The 22,860-nt window shown below is 41.7% G+C and overlaps 2 protein-coding genes across 3 annotated transcripts in view; both read left to right on the top strand.

The window, feature by feature from the left end:
• The window catches only part of poc1a (POC1 centriolar protein A), a 65,484-nt gene extending 57,808 nt beyond the window's left edge, over positions 1–7,676 (top strand). For both annotated transcript variants that reach the window (XM_026240824.1, XM_026240823.1), the window contains exon 11: positions 7,138–7,676. In XM_026240824.1, coding sequence (XP_026096609.1) covers positions 7,138–7,230 — 93 coding nt within the window. In that variant the 3' untranslated portion in view covers positions 7,231–7,676. The remainder of the gene's footprint in view (positions 1–7,137) is intronic.
• A 5,701-nt stretch (positions 7,677–13,377) lies between these two features.
• Positions 13,378–21,920, top strand: dusp7 (dual specificity phosphatase 7). Its single transcript, XM_026240826.1, has 3 exons — positions 13,378–14,004; positions 15,463–15,891; positions 19,430–21,920. The coding sequence occupies exons 1-3, from the start codon at positions 13,629–13,631 to the stop codon at positions 19,738–19,740; spliced, it is 1,116 nt and encodes a 371-aa protein (XP_026096611.1). The 5' UTR covers positions 13,378–13,628; the 3' UTR covers positions 19,741–21,920.
• Positions 21,921–22,860: the final 940 nt, after the last annotated feature.

A 22,860-nucleotide genomic window follows, 5' to 3' on the forward strand; every position in this document is an offset into this window, starting at 1 on the left:
ATTCAATATCTTCCTGGCCATCATTTGATCACAATGTTAACTAAAAGCGAGATAAATCTCGGAGTGCACTGGATAATGTGGCATGTCTGATGAACACGGCAAGTGCTGTCTAGAAGAAAATGCTGGATCCAGTTGCTGGAAGGACTCAATGAATAATTCACTTCTGAACCTGAGACGGGAGAATGTGCTAAGATACACACTTTCACACACTCCCCGAATCAGCCGTACACACTGCAAATGACAGTTCAGTGTATTCAGTGTATTACAGCCCGAACATCATTACTATGTTTGGTGTAGTTTAATGTCCACAACTCCTTTTAGAATTAAAAAAACAACCACTGATGGGATATTTGGACAATTGAGAAACGAAAATAGAGCTGGATCAAACCTGGAGAGGGTTTAATGAACCTATAATGCGGGTTCACAGGGCACATGAAAAAGACATTCACTGTTTTCCTCTGCTTCTGTTGAATTCTGGGATTGCAGACTGTGGTAGATAACCTTGTTTGTAAAATTATATCCATCTGAACTTTATGCAAAAAACAATAAAAAACACAACCTGGTTTACACAAGAGCCTGTTTACATTTTCAGATCTGTGACGTAGCAGCAGTGAATTTCTGTGCAGCAGATGCCTTCAGCCCTGTTAGGACAAATACAGTAAGATAGTTGTCCTATCAACCAAAAGAGGAATCAATTCAAAGCTCACACTCAGAGAGTATCAGCATCATTTTCAGCACGGCTCCTGTAAACAGCATGCTTCTCGTGTAGTGTGTTATCATCACGATTTTACCTGCGCTTACTCCAGTGACCTTCACCAGAGTATACTGCTACCCAGTGTTTTCAGAGGAGCAGATAAGCTCTTGCTCGTATTGATCGGAAAAGCACACTTGCAGAGGAAGGAAATGCAAAACCCATTCCCTCTAGCATGAAATACCAGCAGATGTTATGGAGCTCTGCCTCCCAGGCCTCAGGGGGCGGCTCAGGAAGCCTGTTTACTGAGCATCAGCCCGTCTCGCCCACGTTCTGAAGCACATGCACTCTGGGGGTTATCCTTGGGCTTCACTCACCCGGAGCCCAACATCAAGCACGTCCTTGTAGGAGGAGAGCTGTGCTCAAACACGGATAGAGGGAAGACACTGAACACAAGAGCGCTGTGGAAGAATGATTAGAAATGACTCTCCAGCCGTAATTAGCATCCCAGGGATTTGTCTCGTTCTGATTCCGACTGTATAAGAACAGGCCAAAGGCTTCAATCTGCAGTCAGATCTTTCACAGAATAACAGCTTCCCATAAATGGAGCAGAATTGATATTCAGTAGTTCAGTTGTATAAAACAAAGAAGGATGTTGGGATTTGTGTTTCTGTTGCGGTACCTTGTTTGTCCCAAACCCATCATTCTGTGGTTCAAAGTGCTCCCAGATCAAACCTGCATTAAACTTCTTCATATATTCTTGAATGAAATCACTATGATGCTGGTTTCACCAGGACCACTTATGTGGATGTGCCTTCATCTGCCTCTCAAGCGGTTAAAGATTTCCCAGAGACGTGTTTCCATTTTGCAACATTCCGATGCAATTGTTTTTTTTTCTCGTTTTGTATTTCAAAGGTACTTGAGCGATGCTCTGCCATTACCATCTTAAAAGCAGTGTGGGGGATCTGCTGATGGTCTGTTTGAGTAATAGCTTCTTCTGTGCCTCTCTGTTCTCCAGAGCTCTTGATGTGGTTGACTGATTCACCTTCATTCTCTGCAGCTCAACTCTACAACTCCTTCAAAGTGATCACTGGCCTCTCTGTAGTTGCACTAACAAGTGCTCCTTTGTTTGTGCAGAGTTTCAGTGGTTGGTCTTTTCGATGCAGTGTCTGGTTGGTTTGGCTTCCACTTCCGTACGATTAAACCAACATGGCCCACTAGGACACCGAAACCCTTGAGTTTCTTTTGTACCACCACTTTGATTGTAATTCTCATTTCAGTCGTCTTTTTCACAGCTGTCCTTTCAGACAGATGCACTAAAATAGCACTCATCTTAGGTCTGTGGGTGCCAAGTCTGTGCATGAGATCTCTGCCCTGATCGAGTGGTCAGCAGATTGATGTTTTTGCTAAATGTAAATGTCTTGGAGCAAACGCTATGTACCGTCTTGAAGCAGACGGTCAAAACATCAGCTGTCAATGCGCAGATCCAGTCTGTCTCAGGAAGCGCTGTCAACACGGTGTGTTTGTCTGGAGCTTCATGAAGTCGTGTCCGTGGTCGTGAGATCAGCATGCTCAGTGTTTGCTGGAGTAGTGTGAACACGATTTTCAGAATGATGAATCACACTTTACCATCTGGCAGTCTGAAGGACAAATCTGGTTTTGGGGGATGCCAAGAAGAACACTACCTGCCCAAAAGCATCGTGCCAATGATTGGCCCAGAATAATAAAGGAATGAGACTGTTTCTTATGGTTTTCTAGACATTTACAAATTCTGTGCTTTGAGGACAGCCCTTTCCTGTTCATTATGACCGGCATAACAGGAAGCTCATATAGAAGTTGGGTGTGGAAGAACATAATTTGGCTCAATCCCATCAAACACATTTCGACCCAAGGATAGTGATCAGTTCCCAGTGTGTTATTAAAAATTATTCTTCGAGAGCAGAAGATGGCACAATAATGCCACTGATTTAGAAGGATGTGTTACTTGAGCATGTGGCCGCATTAATCTGGATTCTGTGTGTTGTTAACTTTTTGTTTTAGGCGTTTAAGGTGGGTGAGTTTAAAGATGCTACTTTTATGGGTTAATTTAAGGCTACACTTAGAATTTGCATGTCCCTGAGAAACACTCCTGATTAGCCACATTTCCAACATTGAGTCAAAAGCGAGTATATCAGTGTGTGCCAGAAGCAGGCATCTCTACTGTCACCTCAAGGGCTTGATCACTCCTCATTGGGGCTTCTTTGGGGCCAACAGCCAGGGGCAATCTTACATGAGGTGCTAAAAGGTTGAATTTGTTAACAATTGCTATAACGAATCCACCTTTCGCTTATGAAAAACCTGATACATCTTAAAGTACTTCATATTAAAAACAAGCTAATATGATTATAATTTTGTATTGATTTGTATTAATTTGCTTCCATTTTTTTTTTTTTTTGTCTCTTATATAAGCCTTTGTTGATACCAAAATCCTGCATCTTCATATTTAATCAATTACATCATAACTCCGGTTTTCTGTCCGTGAGCTCCCTCTGTCGCACTGGCTGAAAGGAAAACAGTATAGTGCAATAGAAAAGATGTTTATATGTCTACGGACCTAAAAGTCCTAATTAAGTTGTTTTGTTAATTCCTGTGTGTACTCTTTTTATGTGAAAATGATCAACATCAGTTTGAATTAGCATGTTTGATGTGGACTACTGACACAAATTAACAGATTACGGTCACTGTAAGGTTTTATCAGTAGTCTGGTATCAATGCTGGAGGGCTAGGTCTTTATCTACTCATCTCGCCCTCACTGTTGTGATGGTGGGGTTGTGTGAAGTTGTCCCATGGAGGCGTGTTATGGACCGGTTCTAGAGTAGCACTCTGAGCCAGACAGTGAAACACAGCTTGATTCTTGACCCCAGGACTTAAGGTCTGAGGTTGTTTGCCCTATCTGACCTGCTATTATCCATGTCTTACACTGGCCTGATAGAGGAGGCCTATTTTTTTTTTATTTTTGGGGGGATAAAAAATATTTTAGAATATCAAGGTTCTGGCATTAATATTAAAGGTATAGTTCACCCAAAAATGAAAATTTTACGTTTATCTGCTACATCCAAGATTTAAGTGACTTTGTTTCTTCAGTAGAACACAAACTGAGATTAAGTCAAACCATTGCAGTCTATGAGTCTTGTAATGTAATTGGATGGGAATCATGGATAAAATATATAAAAAATGTAAAAAACATACTCAAACAAAACCAAATTAAACCCTGCGGCTCTTGACGATACATTGATTTGTAAAGACTCAAAACAATTGGTCTGTGCAAGAAACTGTACATTATTTATATCGTTTTTTACCTCTGATTCACGCAATGTCCGAACTGTTAGAGCTCTCCTGAGCGCGTCTTTAGCAGCAGGAGCATGAGGCATCTTCTTCTTCTTGCTTTATGGCAGAGCGCATATAAGACTAAGTGCATTAGCACCACGTATCTCTCAAGTGGACCATTGACACTGCTAATTGAGATTGTAGATAGTGTCAATGGTCCACTTGAGAGATGGGTGGAATTTATGCACTTATAAGTCTGCGATCCACCGTAAAGCAAGAAGAAGACGACACCTCACACTCTAACAGTTCTGATATTGCCTGAATCAGAGGTAAAAAACAATATGAATGTTCAGTTTCTTGCACAGACCGATTGTTTTGTGTCTTTACATATCAGTGTATCGTCACAAGCCGCAGGGTTTAATTTGGTTTTGTTTGTTTTTTTTTTCCTTTTTTTTGTGTATTTTTTTATTTATTTTATTCCGATCCACTTATATTATAAGAATGATAGACTGCAACAGTTTGATTTAAAAAATCTTGGTTTGTGTTCTACTAAAGAAACAAGTCACTTACATGTTGGATGCCTTGGGGGTAAGCAGATAAACATCACATTTTCATTTTTGGGTGAACTATCCCTTTAAGGTTTGGATGGCATTAAATTAAAATCAGTTGTGACAAATGGTCTCTGTAATGTAATATCCTCTCAAGAGCTGCCAGCTTTCTATCTTGGACTGAATGTAAGGAAAGCGACGCATGAGCGGTAGTTGCTCATCTCTCCCGGGGAGCTTCTTTTGAGGACACACTCTCTCTCAGTGCTGCTACCGCACATGTGCTGTTGTGAATGGCCCAGCCCCCAGACTACATTAAAGTCAGTGTGTTTCTCTCCATGAGCCCACTACATCATGCTGACCCTGGCACGAGACACCCTGCCTCCATTCCTCACCTCTCTTCAGCCGTGCTCAGAGAAGACCGCTTTCTTGAGGGGTCCGTCTGTGCTTCTGCCCCACATAGAGGATGTGGTGTTCGGTTTCTGCTTCATGCCATGAACTAGGGGGCTAGTATTCCACCCGCGGGTTTGTCTACGAGGAGAATGGTACATCTGTTTGGGGCCGGCCAAAATAGATGCCATTCATGCATTCTTGTGACGATGGATTATGACTCCCTCCCACGCTTAAATCTGAATGTCTTTCTCTCCCTCACTTTTTCTTTGTCCTTCATTTTGCTTCCTTATGGTTCTTCACTCTGTTCCTTTTCCATTCCGTCATAATCCATCTGAGTAGCTCACTACTGAGATGCTATAAAACTTTAGCTTCTCACACTATCATGGACACATAATGCATTTTTTATTACATATATTTAAGGGCTTTTTGCCCTTTAAGACAATGTAAATACCCATTGTTATGATTTTCTGTCATATTATTTGATTCCTCATCACATATCCTTTTTAAAGCATTAGATTTTGAGTTTATTGTACTATGAAAACATACTATACATTGTGCTTTGGAACTCGAACCCTCTTCATTTATTGAATCCAGCTGCAAAAACAACTTGCCCTGTGCTTCCCCACGTTATGATGTCACACTGCAGAATGTGTCAGCACAAGACCGCCTCTAGCAACACTTCCACGACTTTGCTTGTCCTTTACACTTTTCCCCGGACTTGCGCACAGTACTGTCCAGTTCAGGACGGATTTTTTACTGTATCAACACATTTTAACGAAAGGCCTGTTCATGGGATGATATATTTGTTTTGCATACTTCAGCATGGATTGTTCATGAAACATATGTAAAGAAAATCAGTGTTTTGGCAGTGTTTCAGTCAGATGCTCAGTGTGTAATTACCACTTAATTGAGTTTTGATAACTGAATGTAACAGTAAATAAAAAAATGTATGCCCCTTTAAATAATCTAAAATACAGTACTGCATTCAAGCAGGTTTCGGTAACTCTACTGCTTGACCCACTCTTCACTTGACTTTACGGACAGTCTTTCTCTCATTCAAACATCTGAATGAGATGTTTTCCACCAGGAATCATCTTTCCTTTCACAAAACAACCTGCTGGGCAACAATCAATCAGGATTTAAGTGGTCACACACAACTGAGACTATCTTGTCTCTAAACCTCCTTGGCTTGTTAAAGCTGATTCCAAAACATCACTTCTCATTCTGGTAGCTCTATCTGCCTTTGTTTACCTTCAAATCCTTCTGTCCAACTTATTTTCACCACTGGGCATCACAGGAACTCCAATTCTCTGGTTTGAATCTTATCTCACAGGTAGGTCCTACAGGGTTGCCTTGAGGGAAGAGAGAAAGAGTCCAAAGCACATCATCTGCTCAGGGATGTTCATCAAGGATCTGTTCTAGGACCCCTCCTATTCTCCATATACACTACATCATTGGGACCCATGATACAGGCACATGGTTTATCCTACCACTGCTATGTTGATGACACAAAGCTTTATCTTTATTTTCAGCAAGATGATTCCCCCAATAGCTCTCAGACTGCCTGGCAGACATCTTGGCATACATGAAACCTGTCATCTCCTGCAACACTATCTTGCGGAGACAGAACTTTAGTCTTCCAAGCATCTCCAACTGTACAGCACAATTTCACCATCCAGCTAGAATCTTCATAAATAATCCCAACAGCCAGAAATCATGAGCTAATCTATGCTGACCAGCATACAAGTTTGCACTGCACAACATTAGAAATGTCCTTCTTAACTGAGCAGACCCCCCAACTCCTCTTCCAGGACCTGTTTATTTCTTGACTGGAATACTGCGATGCTCTTACGGCACAAAGATGGTACCACAGAAACCGAAGAGAGGTACAGAATCACTTTCCAGAACTTTCTCATTCACTGTTCCTTGCTGGTGGAATGATCTTCCTAACACTATCCGGACCGCTAAATCCTGTGCATTTTTCAAGATACTGCTAAAATGTATCTCGTTGGTATGATAATTCGTGATCAGTTGTTTGATATCTTATGCCACACTGAGGGTTAGGCCTTTCATAAAAAAAAAAAATCATTTTTTCATACACAGCAAATTGTAGAAGTTCATACACCAACTCAGTTACATTTTTATTATTTTTTTTATACATAAGCTCAGATTTGAAGTGACTGTTCTGTTCTTGTTTTGTAGACGGTGGCCATTCTGGAGCAGCGACTGACTCTGACTGAGGATAAACTGAAGGAGTGTATGGAGATGCAGCGTCGGTCCGTCTCTGAGAACTGATGCAACCATCTACTGGAGCTACAGCTACCTCACTGTCACCTCCCCAAACAGTTTACAGCTCACAAACCACTGTTAAAACTGCGTTCTCGTCCCAACATGTGTATGTTAAAGAGCCACCGTGATCAGAGTGAATTGAATGCCAGAGAGTCTGTATTATTTGGAGGCAGACGTTTGTGTTGTTTTGCAGTAGCAGCAGTGTGAGGATGGACGTGCTGCAGGCCACAGCATCAGCTCTACTGTAAACCAACCGTAAACCACAAACTGAAACTAATACTTAGCTAAAATCTGATAACGTGAAGCCTTTTTTTCTGTACATGCTAGATAAGTAGTATGCATTTGTCCTGTTTTATATTCAACTTGTCAATTTTTTAATTCTGCTGTTTTGACTTTCTACAGTTGTTGTGTTTCACTTGTTGTCCGTCCTAGTAAAATGTGTTTGTTTATCATGCTGTGGTAACTGTTGTTCTTTGTTTATTACTGTAAATTGTGAAACTAATCGTGTTCCTGAATACTGATTACTAATTCTCTGTTTAAGCTGTGCTGTATCAAAGTGATGAGGTTTAAGAGCTCGAGTCATATAGTGAATATAGTGTCAGCTGGAGAGTGATAGACACGACACACAGTGGATTTACTGATTTTAGAAAACAGGAATACAGGCTATTAGAATGCACAATATAATATACTTCATGTAATGTTTTTATTACATTGAATCATGTAAATACTGTGACTTTGATACGGTGTTAATTCTACAACATGTTAGCAATGTGTTATGATAGAAGCCCCCATCTGTGCCTGACTGTAGATCATGTTGTTTCCAGGTGAATGAGTTCGCTCTAGTTCAGGTGAGCAGCAAACAAACCCACTGAAGAGTGCATCATGCAGTCAGGCTAACGAAGGGCCTTTAATTACAATCGGCCGTTACTCACCGCTTGTTCAGTGTGTGTGTGTGTGTGTGTGTGTGTGTGTGTGTTTGGTGAGAGAAGAGAAGCCGAGTGTTACCCTGCATCGTGCTGCACATGTGTGGTCCGTGGGCCGGGGAAGAATTAGTCAGCCTCATTTTTCTCCCTCTCTCTGGCTCTTTATGGAGATCACATCTGGATGTGTTTTCCCCAGAACTGCCGTCGCCGTCAGATGAGTGTCTTTCTCTGAGGACATGGAGGGTCATTCTGTGATTTAAAAGTAGATTCCAAACTGCTGAAGAAGCAGTCTTTGACCCTGTTTAATATGACCCACGCTCAGTTTGAAATACTGCTCGAAATACTGATTATATGATTTACTACTTTTTGAAATTTTGTAAATGTATCTCATTTACAACATGCAAGTTTTGATAAACAGATGTGCTTTTGGAGAGGCTGTACAAAAATTGTAGACATTTTGACCCCCAATGGTTTTGCATGCAATTTGACAAAAAAACAGCACTTTGAAAAACACTAAAGTAAAAAAAATAAAAAAATACGAAAAGCATTTGTTTTAACTTGCCAAACACTGATATATGATATACATGAGTCAAACGATCTGTCAAAGGTTGATTTAGTTAGTTAGTTGTTTAGATCTGAATGACTGTTGCAGCACTGAAAAGAAAAAGACATACAAAAACAGGAAGTACAAATAGCAGGAAATACTACCTACACTAATTACAAATAACATTAAGGTAAAGATAAAAATGTATACTTGCACCTCGGTGTAAAAAGTGTAAAGTGGTCATGAAAAAAGGCATGTGTGCAGCTTGTTTTGAACATAGTAATGTGCGTGTCAAATAGACCCCTTACACAATAGATGAAACTGATGCGAATTATTACATTTCTCAGATATTTTATTATTTTTAATCTCCGACAAGCCACAGTTTTCGTTTTTTTCTTTCATTTTTGGCGCATTGCATGGAAACAAATATGAGTCAATCTGACCCACAACAGAACCACATAATAATCAACCAACCACATGATAAACAATAATGTCAGAATATAACCGTGTCTTCAGAAAGCTAACAGGGTTGATGGTTTTGTATTTTATGTTTGTATTTTAGCTGGAAACAGTAGTTTAAAGTTACAAACGTCTTAATGCTGGATGTGTTTCAGCTTTTGTCTTCTCCAGATGTTCACTGATGGACTGGAGTGATGTGGATTATTGTGATGTTTTTATCAGACTCTCGTTCTGACGGCACCCATTCACTGCAGAGCATCCATTGATGAGACACTGATGCAATGCTACATTTCTGATGAAGAAACAAACTCATCCTGATCTTGCATCATCTGAGGGGGAGTAGATGTTCCACACATTACTCAGAACTATTCCTTTAACACTGTTAAAAAACATGAATGGCAGGACATTAGTTGGTCAGAGGCGGATCTGAATGCGAGTTTGCAGTGGACTGTAAGAAAGGGGCGGGGTTTATGCAGACTGATTGATTGACAGCAGTGATTTCTTCTGTAGATGTCTTGACGTCTCTGTGTTCAGTGGTGAATGGGAAGCAGCACGAGCGATGTGGTTTTGTGTTCTGGCAGACTGAACGCTCAGTTCTGTTTGCCGTATGACACACACGTCTATTTTAAGAAGTGTTTAACTGTAGGCCAGTAGGTGTTTATCAGAGAGCAGCAGTAGCGATGTCCTCCTGACTGCTAACGCTGCTCGAGGATCAGCTCGATGTTTGTCTGGGAACCCAGGCCTTGTCTTCCCCCTGAGCACCACACAGAGCGGCCCACGCATGAGCTGCAGAATGATGTTTCCACTCGCCTCTTCCAGCTTCAGCCCTCAAACACAAAGAAAAACAGCCTTCCAATGATTCTGCAGAATAACCCCGGCTCATATGAAGAGGTTTTACTGAAGAATTAACCTGCTGGTTAGTTAAATATGTATAGTACCGTATTTACACTGTTGAGCACATTTGCAGCTTCACAATCATCAGTAATTTTCCTTTTTTTTTTAAATCATCACAAATTTTTATTTTTTACTATCGGTTTAAAACAAAAACAACAAAATTGTAAAAAAAAAAAAAAAAAATCTCGTTAATTGTCGTCGAATGGGTAAAAGTGACCGGTGCATTATTCTAAGCGTCTTCTTTTGGGTTGCACAGAGGTTAGTCATACAGGCTTTATATGATGAATTGATTCAATGTAAATCATATTTTGACTGCATGACTGTGATCAGGTGAAGATTTCTTCAGTCACACATTAGTTTGTTTTCTGGAGTAATGGGAAACAGCTGTTTTATAATTGTACTGTTTCCCAATATGAATGTTTTATCAAACAAGTGCAGCTCAGAGTAGAATCCCAATCCCAGACTCATAACAGTTTGCCTGGATTCTCTAAGGACTCACAGAGCAAGGATCTGAACAACACAACACACCGTTTGCTTCATGAACAGTTTAACGAAGGACAGCACCCCAGCCGACTCTGATGCACCTGCAAGTGCTTTAGTGTGCGACTGTGTTTGAGATCACTTCAGGCTCTGAATCTCTGCTTCACTCCTGAATCTCCTCTCCGGCCGCTCCAGGACCGCTGGGGTTACATTAATGGGTTTTCCAGGCTGAAATGGATGCAAGGAAATGCCAGTCGAGGCGTGGGAGTCGGCGCTGTGAGGGTGAAACCCTAGCTAGGGTCAATGTCACTCATCAAGCCATGGGCTACAGCGCTCTGACATTAACGTTCGAGAGCGCTCTAATGCTCAAGCACTTCGCTGGAGCTCTTTCACTGTGTGAGGACAAGCACCAGGCTCTCGGCTCTGAAGAGCGTCCGTGTCCTTGTCAGATGCACGTTTAGTCGGCTGTACAGTTGGCATGGACCCGGATCCAGCAGGAAATTAATGCTAAGTGTGGTTTCCAGTCCATCATCCTTTGCTCTTACAAATGACGGACAGAGGCACAAAGGCAGCGTGATTCACATCAACCAGAACGCATCGGTTATTCTTCACAAAGCCTTGATTTCGTCATGTCTGAGAACATGATAGAAATATGTCATAGTGCCTCATTTTCTTTGAACTTTTGAGAAAACGTGATGCATAACAGTTGTGGTAAGGTGCTGTGATCAATCATCTGGGGCGGTTATGGTGACATATCGGTATTTACCACATTCATCCAGTGTGTCCTGAAATAGAAAAAGAAATAAAAATAGGCCAACAGAAGCGTTTAAAGACCTGGCTCTGTGTTTTGAACACTTGTCTCGTGTATGAGAAGCTCTGTTCATTTGGTGTGGAGAGGCCTTTCGGATGAGAGGATGGAGACACAAGGAGCTGACAGTTTGGAGGAACTACAACTCATCTGCAAGCATAAAAGACCATTGTGTCCGGCCTGGGCATCTCACTGCTCCCATCATGCCTCTGTGCAGAAGTCCAGGTAATGTGAATATCATCAGTTCTGAGCTTCAGTCACATGATTGTGACGCTGGCCTCATTCCTACGCTATCTCAGGCTTCTCTCATATGTTATGAATTAACACGTGTCACATGGCTTTCACACGCTTTTTAACCATTAGATGTTACGCAGCCGTGCCTTAGCACAAGAATCAGACCTTTCATGGTTGGATGTGTGAAAGGGGGTTGATGGTAAATGAGATTAACTTTTAAACTTCATTCACAATCCACACAGAGTTCTCAACTAAGATGCATCAATACTAAAACATTTAACTGGGGCTCTACAAACTCATCATGAAATGCACCCTATTTATTTTTATTGTGAATGAGTCATCATTATTACAAATGTGTCTTAATGTTTCATAAGAATGTAAAATCTTGTCCCAGCGGTAAAATTATTTTTTTCTCATTTTTTAGAAGTGAGGCACAGATGTTAAAGCAGACCTCAGTCGTGTTTAATCTCTGACAGGAATGAAGTACACTGACACTGAACAGTGCTTTCAGTGGATTGTACAGGTGTTTAGTGACATATTGATTGTTCAGCTGACCAAATGTCTTTACAAAAGGACCTCAGCGGCTATCACTCATAGCCTCGTTTTCATCCGCAGTAAATTAAAAATATCTCCACCCTGACCTGCTCATAATGTTTTCAACTTTTGCTGTCAATTGTTGAGCTGATGTAACACGGAAAAATAACTGTGGCTCAAATGATGCATTATGCACTATGCACTTATACACTAGTATATGCACTGTACTCAACCAAGTTCATGAATTATAAGGTTATTTTGTTATTTATAATCATAGTCTGATACGTAATTAAATCTGAGACAGTTGACTGCTTAAAGTGTTCAGCACACTTCATTTTTCCGGTTATTTAAGCATCATCCAGGCATTTAAAGTTAATTTTTAATGTTTTATTTATAGAGCCTTAACCTAGTCAACATAGTTTCCTCTCTCCTATTCCCAATTCATACCCTCTTTTCTTTAAAACTCTTTTGAATTTGGTATAGATATCTACCTTGCCCCTCTTTATCCCACATTCTTGCCACATTTTTATTTTCTCTCCAGATTATGCTTTTGACTTCTGTTTTATTGATTCTTATTTGCATTTCTATGTTTCTCTTCATCAATGCCCTCTTTGCCACCTTATCTACTTTTTCATTTGTGCTTTTCATAGTGCTAAACTTTTAGATGTTCTTCTATTAACTTCAACTCTTTTTGCTGGAACCTTTTCTCCAAATCCTGTTACTCCTGTCCCTGGCTTCATAGTCCCATCAGTATAGATCTGTGTATAGTTTTAATATACTTACGTAACATACTCAGAAACATCTTCTAATTCAGTCTCTTATTCACATCTGATCTCTAAGAGATACCAATCTACTTCAGGACTAATAATCTTCCAAGATGGCTGCGCTGAGTTCGGATGCCGTCCAGGTCGCTCCGCTTAGATTGTGTTTTTAATTTACTTTTGTACTTTCTTTTGTACAAAAGAAGTTCTTTTCTTTCTCTCTTTTTGCACACATTATCTGCACTAATCACTTCTCACTTTTTCCATACCATATTTATATATTTTTATTTTTATTGTGTTTGTATTGTTTAATAATTGCACTGTCCATGGAGCGGACCTGACTTACATTTCACTTGGTCATAAACTCTCCATATAAACGTGTGTGACAAATTAAAATCTTGAATCCATGGGGTTATGACTGAATATTTTGCGAGGGAAAATAAAGAGGTGCTGCGCCTTTAAATGCTCCGCGCAGACCCCGCCCACCGGCGTGACGCGGTCGGTTTATTACAGCCTGTCAAACAGGCGTCAGAAGATGACAAACAGGCGAGTGATCATGAGCTGCTCTCTTACCCCGCGTCCAGCGCGCTCGGCGCGGATCTGACGGAGCGTTCCCCGCAGCAGCAGCCGCCTCTTATGGACGCCGAGCGGAGCGAAGCTCGCACCGAAGCAGCAGAGCCAGACCTCTCGACGCGCATGGATTTGCCCACGGGGGAACTTCTTCTAAGCGCCTGATCGCTCCCACCGCAGCCTCGCCCTCTCTCCCCATGAAAAACAGCGTCTGGAGCGGTGCGATGATGTCGAGCAAAAGCGCCGAGTGGCTGCAAGAGGAGCTCCAGTCCGGCGGAGGATCGCTACTGCTGCTCGACTGCCGCTCACACGAGCTCTACGAGTCCTCGCACATCGAGTCCGCCATCAACCTGGCCATCCCGGGACTCATGCTGCGGAGGCTGAAGAAGGGCAACCTGCCCATCCGCTCCATCATCCCCAACACCGAGGACAAGGAGCGCTTCGTGCGGCGCTGTAAGACGGACACGGTGCTGCTGTACGACGAGGCGGCGGCGGCGGACTGGCAGAGCTCCGTGCTCGGGCTCCTCATGCACAAGCTGCGGGACGACGGCTGCAAAGCCTACTACCTGGAAGGTACGGTAACCGACGCCGGTGCGCACGAGAACGGTTTATCCGGGGAACCGTGCGTGCGGTCTAACGTTACTGTTCAGAACTCCGAGAGCTCTAAACGCTTTGTGAAAGAAACGGATCGAACCTGACCCGCTCCTTACGTTTTTCTGGGATTCAAGTAACGTTAACGTAACTTCGTGAGAAAAGTTCTCAAGCGCTGAGGCGAAACGCTGAACTTAACGTGATTTAGACGAACTATTTCACCAATACAGTACAGCACTCGATAAAGCACTCAACACAAATGGTGACTAATCTTTTTTTTTTTTAGTTACACTAGTTCAGAGTTCACTAGTTTAACGAGGACCTGAAGTTCAGATATTAAAGGAAAAACAGAAATAAACAGAAATATAACTAAAGACAGTCAAACAGGTTTGGAAGGACATGAGAGGCAATTTATAACCGATCGATCATTTTTGGGTGAAATATGTCCTCAAGCTCTTCTGTACACGAGCTGTTGATGACAGTTATTCCAGTTTTAGTTGTAACATGTCTCATCTCGCTAGTTAAGTGTTTTGTCTTATGTAATAACTAGTCATTATGGCTTTTGTAATTAATAACAGCTGGAATTCATGCTTTGATGAACAGAAAGTTCAGAAGAACAGCATTTATCTTAAATAGAAATCTTTTGCAACTTTTATAAATGTTCTTAACATGCACAATTTATTGCATCCTTGCTAAATTAAAGTAAACAAATAAATATATATAAAATAAATTATACTGACTCCAAGCTTTTGTATGGTGTAATGTTACAAAAGCTTCTTATTTACAACATATGCTGATATTTGGATCTTTCTATTCATCAAAGAATCCTGAAAAAAAATTAGGGAATCGTTTTAAATATTGATAGTAATAATTCATGTTTCTTAAACCGTGATTCATCTCATTATTCTGATTTCTGAAGATCATGTGACACTGAAGATGATGCTGAAAACTCACTTTTGATCACAGAAATAAATCACACTTTCAAATATATTAAAATAGAAAGCAGTTATTTTAAATAGTAAAAATATTTCACAATATTACCGCTGTACTTTGGATAAAATAAATGCAGCGTTGGTGACCAGAAGAGACTTCTTTAAAATGCATTAAAAAAAAAAAAAATAATAATATATATATATATATATATATATATATATATATATATATATATATATATATATATATATATATATATATATATATATATATATATATACTAATTAGTTGTATGGAATCATATAATCTTGCTATAGACCATTTTAATAACCAAATTCAGACAGACTACGTGCTAATAATTCTATATCATAATCTAAGTGATGCATGCTCCAGCATTATAATCTGTGGTTTGTGTATGAATGTAGTGTACAGTAAGATGATCTGATGAGGATGTTCTGGCTAATGAGTGTGTGTGTGTGTGTGTGTGTGTTATCTGACGTGTTCTAGGAGGATTTAACAAGTTTCAGACTGAATACCCAGAGCACTGCGAGACGAATCTGGACTGCTCCTGTCCGAGCAGCTCTCCTCCGGCGTCTGTCCTGGGTCTCGGGGGTCTGAGGATCAGTTCGGACTGCTCTGACGGCGAGTCGGATCGGGAACCGGGCAGTGCCACCGAGTCCGAGGGCAGCCCCCTGCCCAGTAACCAGCCAGCGTTCCCCGTCCAGATCCTGCCCTATCTGTACCTGGGCTGTGCCAAAGACTCCGCCAACCTGGACGTCCTGGGCAAGTACAACATCAAGTACATCCTGAACGTCACTCCCAACCTGCCCAACATGTTCGAGCACGACGGGGAATTCAAGTACAAGCAGATCCCCATCTCTGATCACTGGAGCCAAAACCTATCTCAGTTTTTCCCTGAAGCCATTTCTTTTATCGGTAAGTTTCAAGAGTGGTTTGTTATTTTTCCCGTGTGTCCGGAAGTGACCTCAGGATGTGTTTGAGCTCCGGACACTTCCCAAACTCAAGCGTCTAGGGCTGCGAAACCATTCGTCAAAACCAGTCACGAGGGTCAATGTTTGTCTGAGATACAACTATTATAATCTGGAATCTGAGGGAGCAAGAAAATCTAAATATTGAGAAAATCATCTTTAAAGTTGTTCAGATGTAGTTCTAACCAATGCATATTACTAATCAAACATTAGGTTTTGATATATACACGGAATGAAATTTACAAAATATCTGAAGGGAGCATGGTCTTTACTTGATATCCTAATGATTTTTGGCGTAAAAGAAAAACTAATTTTGACCCATCCAATGTATTGTTGGCTGTTGCTCCAAATCAAACTGTGAGGCATTGCCAAGACTCTCAAAGACAGTTTGGGTTGGATTTCCACCGGTCCACCTGCGGTCTACACGAAGAACAGCACTGTTTAAATCTGACAGATAGGCATCTCTAGACATTTCTCAAGCAAACGAGCTCGGGTCAGGTCAGAGACAGGCTTTCCCATGCTGATGTGAAACAAGGGCACAACATTACTGGAAGGGTGCAGCAGAGGAAGTGGATGTAATTGATTCAGAGAGCTGTACAGAAGTGATCGATGTAGGCCATAGATCACAGAGCGCCACCGCTAATGGTGAGACAAAGCACGCACGGATTTAACCTCAGCGTTTGCTTTGAATGGGTAGCAAACCTGTTCATTTAAAATAAAACCACTCCAGATAAATGAGGACTGAAACGGTTTTGGTTTGATGTCAGTGTTTTTATGTGCTGTCTGCGGAAGATCACGGTTGACACTTTCTAAAAGTAATGTCCTAAAAACATCTAGTCTGAGGATATATCTGCATTACAAAGGCTCAGTTTGGTCTGCTCAAGAGCTGCAAATGGGAAAGTCTGCACTGTGGTGTTTGTGGTAGGTTTAGAAAGCGTATGAGCTCTCTGTTTACATCCTTTTTAATGTGACCATGTACAGCTTTACTGAAACACCAGCCGTCTTTGAAAGTGAAATAACGTGCCTTTCGCACTGGAGCTGTTTTCTTGTGACAGCAGTCTGGCGTCTCACATACATGTGCTTTTGACTGGATCCTGTTGTTCTGGTTTCTGCCGCTCATTCTTAACCTTTAAATGAATTGAGAGCGTGGGAAATATCTGGTTGATGAGTTAACTGTGTAACTGAATGGTAATAAAAGGATAGTTCACTCATAAAGAAGGCTGAATGAGATGATGACCGAAGGTTCAATGTTGGGTCAAGGCAGCTTTATTTATACAGTGCTTTATACAATGGAGATTACTGTATTAAACTGGAAAATGGTGTCAATAACGCAGGAGTACCATAGTAAACACTAATTTTCCAGTTAAAGTCAGTTCATCGTTGATCCAGTGATGTCATCGTCCAAAGCATCGTTATTTAACTATGGTTGTTAGTTCTGATGAACTCTTGCGACCATAGTTCAGTTCAGTTTAAATAGTATCTGTGCAATCAAATCCACAAATACTGCCAGAAATAAAGAGTCCCCAACTAAGCAAGCCAGAGGCGACAGTGGCAAGGAACCGAAACTCCCAACGGAGACGTAAATGGAGTAAATCCATGATCTGAAATGGTGGTTAACCGTGCATTATCCTATGGTCATGAGGTGAGCAGGTACGAGAGAACTGGTGCACTGAACTATCACAACATCCTGTTATGCAGATGGACGCTGCTGTTCGCGCGCTGAACACTTTCACTTCTGCTGCGTAAACACACTTTTCATGTGATCGTTTGTGTAAATTGTGCTGTTGCTTCCTATTGAACCTTAGGAAGCTTTGCTGAAAGGAACTTCCTGTTTAGATGAAAAACAGCAGAAGCTGGAGAGCTCAGCGGTCGTTGTTGTTCTACACGCTGTACGTTGTGTTTTATGAATTCACTGAAGCTCTGAAGAGTCTCTGTGGTGGAGCCAGTGTTTCTGGGGGAAGTGACCTCATTGTTTCAGGGTTCAGCTGGGCTCGGAGCGCTCTTACCACATCCATCACGAGCGGAGAAGAGGAAATGGCCACTTTACTCTCGCCTGGCACTAATGGCGCTCTAGTACGTCATGCCCCACAAAACCAGATGCACTTTGTCTCTAAATAATGTATAGCTGTACTTCTTCCCATTCACGGGTCAGACCTAGAAGAAGGCTTTAGAGAGGGCTTTGTCATGTGACCTGTTTGCAATGGGTTAGCTTGACTTTAACCGTTGTCTGGGTGAATCGCTCATGGCTCCGCGCTCTTATCATCGGCCACTGAACGCTTCTGTACTGAAGCAGACTCGGTGTCGTGATTGGCCATGTCAGGAGCTCAGTGGAGCCGTGTGAAGTTGAGATTCAACCCCCAACTAATTGGTCTACAGGAAGCCCTGTGTGATTACACAGACTCCCATCAGAGACTTCTCTTAAAAGCATGGTTACCCAAAAATGCACATTGTCATCGTTGACGGTGTTTGTCCACACAGTTAAAGTCAGTGTGAACTGAAAGTTTCAAGCTCTCTACAGGTGACAAAAGTGTAATCCAAACAACTCCAGTGCTTCTGAAACCATTTGTTGGCTTTGTATGATAGCAGAGTAAAAACTTTAATCAAACGTGTCCATAGCATCAAACCTCATTGGTTCTTGTGTGATGACGTCATGACTTAAAGCTTTAAAAGACGATGCTAATGCCAATTAAAAACTCAAACGCAGCAGAGAAAGGTGTCTGTCCACAGTCGTGTTCACACACACAAAAATATATAATTATTCTTCCTGTGCTACTCGCTGGTGCTTTGGTCGTGAGCAGCACTCGAGCTGAATTTTTATGTAACAGTAGCATCTCTGGGCATGTGATCAAAAACATGAATCTTCAGAGTTTCTGGAAATAAAAATACTGTTCATTTACTAGAGGAATTGGTTTTGAACAATAACTAACCCTGTAAATGTAAAATGTGTTCTCTATGTAATCAACACATTTTACAGTTTTATATTTCATTGTTTTTTGATTATTATCTATAAAGCTTGATGGGATCCCCCCCCCCCCCCCCCATTAAAGCCATTTAAGTAGACATTTTTTTTTTTTTCATTGCTTCAAATCAAGTTTGTTGTAATGCTGGGATTCAACTCCTTAACAAAGACTTTTCATGATTCCTATGGGAAGAATAAATGGGGGTGAAATGGGTTCAGAAACAAATGGACAGCACTTATGCACTCTACTGGTTGGGCAGCTTATTTCGTGGTCCAGTGGGAAACAGATTGGAACACCTTTCTGAAAAGGAAACATTGTTTTGCGATGGTCTGAACAGACACATTAAGTATGGTATAAAGATTTCTTTTGAATGTATGCACCAAACACTCATTTTTGTAATTGGATGTGGGATTTCTTTCATGCTCCCAAACTGATGCAGAGGTCATTCTTGTAATCTGTGTAAATGTGAGATTTAGTTGCTCTGGCACTCGAGGCTCATCTGTTTTATGTTCTTCTGTTCCTCAGATGAAGCTCGTTCCAAAAAGTGTGGCATCTTGGTGCACTGCCTTGCGGGCATCAGTCGCTCGGTCACAGTCACGGTGGCGTACCTGATGCAGAAGCTCAACCTGTCGCTCAACGACGCCTACGACTTTGTCAAGCGCAAGAAGTCCAACATCTCGCCCAACTTCAACTTTATGGGGCAGCTTTTGGATTTCGAGAGGACACTGGGGCTAAACAGTCCCTGCGACAACCGCTCGACGCCCAACGACCAGCTCTTCTTCACCACGCCCACCAATCACAACATGTTCCAGCTGGACTCGCTGGAGTCCACATGAAGGCCAGCAGAGGATGCTGGGTGGGAGCAGCCACCCTTTGAATGTTTATCTCCCATCTCCAGGGGAGCTTTTGACCTGGAGGACAGGCCAGCAGCCGCGGCGAAAGGAGGAACGGAGGGTGGTTAAGCATACGGGCCCCTCTAAAGCCCTCCGGTGGATTTTAATGCAGCTTTTCTTGCCTTCATGGAATAGACTGTTCTTTTTTTCGGTCACGGTTTGATACGTGAGACTTTTGCACAGCGATTGGCTCGAAGAGAAGGAAGCTTTGATTGCAGATGCCCTCCCGTCTCTAAGGCTGCCAACGCACCACATGGGATATTGCTTTTCTAACCGGACGAGAACGTAGGGTCTGATTCGCTCTCCGAGCGAAAGCCGAGAGGTGCACCACATGCATTCTGTCCATTTCTATACCCTTGTCTCTTTCCTCTGTGCAGAACCATGTTGTCCAAAGTAGTGATGGTGTTGGCGACCAAACCAACACAAACAAACATTGTGAGCCCTCCCCCTCTTTATTTTCTCTCTCTCTCGCTCTCGCTCTACGTTTGCAATGACCTAATGCGTTTTGCACAGTGGCGAAGCCTTTCTCTTCTTGGCACTTAAAAGTGGTACTCCAACACGGACAGAAAGAGACATTCAGAGGAGCTGCCAGTCCGAGGCTGTGACGAGACCCTGCAGCTGCGTGGGACGACGCGTGCACTTAAAGCTCATTGTTCATTAACCGCAAGATCGACAGATCCACGTTTGTGTCCCAACTTCCGGGCTCACTCACCTTCTGGCCTTGGCGTTTCTCATTACAGTATGAATATATTGTATTAATTTCTACGTAAGAGTATATATATATATATATATATTCACTCGATGTATTTGGGCATGCAATCCTCTCAAGACGTGGCACGTCACCGAATGTTGAGGACTGTTTTTTTAACTACTCTTGCTGCTCCCGGGCGGCAAACAGTGTGTAGCGAGGGCGTTCCTCAGGAACGAGCGACTGGACCCGAGCGGACGAGTGCTTGAGTTAACAGGGTTGCTTTAAGCTGGCCTTATATAACCTTTTTAATTCTTTCTTACTCTGACTGTTCAATACTCTCTTTGTATCTTACTTTAGAAGTCATTGTATTACCAAGACGTTTGTTCATTTTTAAAGAAACCAATATGTAGTAATAATAATAGACGACTAATGGTCTTTAACGGGTCAGTCAAGGTTGTATTTGTTACTCTGCAATATACCCAACAACCCTTTGCAGTATTTTCTAGAAAATGGCCTCGGGTTTTTGACTCCTCTACTTTTGATACTAGAGATCCACAGAGATAGAGCTTGAAACGGAGGCAGCTTTTCGCCCGGGGTGTCCGGAGCGCGTCTGGGTGCTGGGCGCTCGCTCGTGTTTCTTCCAATTTGATTTTAACAGATTTCTTTAATTTACAAAATACGTGCTATATACTGACTCCTGTGGCCTTTTCGTATCTCAATATATGTATACATGCATACATAAAATTTAATAATCTTCTTGTGTAGATATGCAAGAGTCGCCCCCCCCCCCCTCCCAATATATATATAATCTCATCCTGATTGAAACGACCCAGTCACAATAACAACACGGCGCTCTCGCGTCACCCCGGGATGGAAAGGCGCTTCATTTCCTGGCTTCTTTATTTACACGTACATCTTGATTTCAAGCTGCTTCTTGTGGAGGAATGTTTGTATCCGTATCCATGGGAAAGAGAAACCGTTCATGTTTTTATCTGTTCGTATATTGCCAGAACACAGGAGCAAGGCTTTCTGTGGACGTTTATTGTAGCTACACAACGGTTCTGCAATTAATAACAGTAGGAACGAAAACGAACGACACACAGGAACTTGATGAGCGAATAAGGAACTGTATATCTTACCTCACAGAGGAATTTTTCAGGGATTTTTATTTGACAATGCGTCGGCATCGTGTTCAAACAGCTTCAAATGTCAAAGAGCTGTTTTATATGTGCTGTATACGTTTTTTTTTTTTTTTTTTTTTTTAAGATGCAATCTATCTTATGTGTATAATACTGGGCTTGGTAACCGGGCAGTTAAATTTTTCTGGTTTATGAAGGATATAAAATTGTCCATATGTATTGTATAGTATATGAAAACCAATACAAGACTTGTTTGTACTGCAAATAAATATTGAATTATTTTTTGGTTATCCGATCTGGTTTGGTGTGTTTTTTCTGCCGTTTTTAAGATTGTTTTACAGTGTCCATCCCCCATGTGCTATCAGTCTCTCTCTCTTCCCATAACACCCTTCAAGTGTGCTATAAAAAGATGGCTAGTGCTCGGACAGAAGTGCTCTCCATTAGGATCTGCCATGTTTCTCCCGTAAATGTTGATCTGATTCCAGCCTTATTTCATGAGTTGGTACTCTTCTTGGAAACGGCACCCCACGGATGTTTTCTGTAACATGAGTCCTACATGAGATGAGACTTCCTCCCCCCGCCCACTCCAGGGATTGGTTTCCTGTTGCCTTGTGGTTAATTTCAGATACAGATGGGTTCTGAAGCATGTGATGACACCACATCTGATTGCTGAAACTATCACCGCTCGGCTTCCTCTTTGTAACCTGTGTCAAGTCATGTTTATTTTTATAGCGTTAAACCATGCAGATTGCTTCAAAGCAGCTTTACATAATAAACGGGAGGAACAGGATCAGAGTTATGAAGTTGTTCAGTTGAAAGACTCTCATTTCAGTTATAATTACAACTTCAACATATCTGCTTCTTTATTTCCTCTGTGACCACATTCAGTACAGTGAAGTGAAGTACAGCTAAATCAATAAATCTGGATATGAATATTTTTGAATCCACCATTGAGTAAGCCAAAGGTGATTGTGGGAAGAAACCAAAACTCCAATCAGGAAGCATTGGAGAAAAAACTTTGGGAGAACCAGTCTCGGTCAGGGGCCGGATCTTCTCCGGTCTTAAAGTGTGAACACGACGTCAGGGATGGGTCCAGGCTACACACATCAGCCTTGTCCTTTATGTTCTTAGAATGAGTGCATTTTTTGGTGTGTTTTAAAGGTCAATTTGACGTGCACTCTCAGATCAGAGACTCCTTCAATGCTGCACTGTGCTAGAGTTTGTCTTTTTCAA

The sequence above is a fragment of the Carassius auratus genome, linkage group LG36F (assembly GCF_003368295.1).
Source record: "Carassius auratus strain Wakin linkage group LG36F, ASM336829v1, whole genome shotgun sequence".
NCBI classification, from domain to species: domain Eukaryota; kingdom Metazoa; phylum Chordata; class Actinopteri; order Cypriniformes; family Cyprinidae; genus Carassius; species Carassius auratus.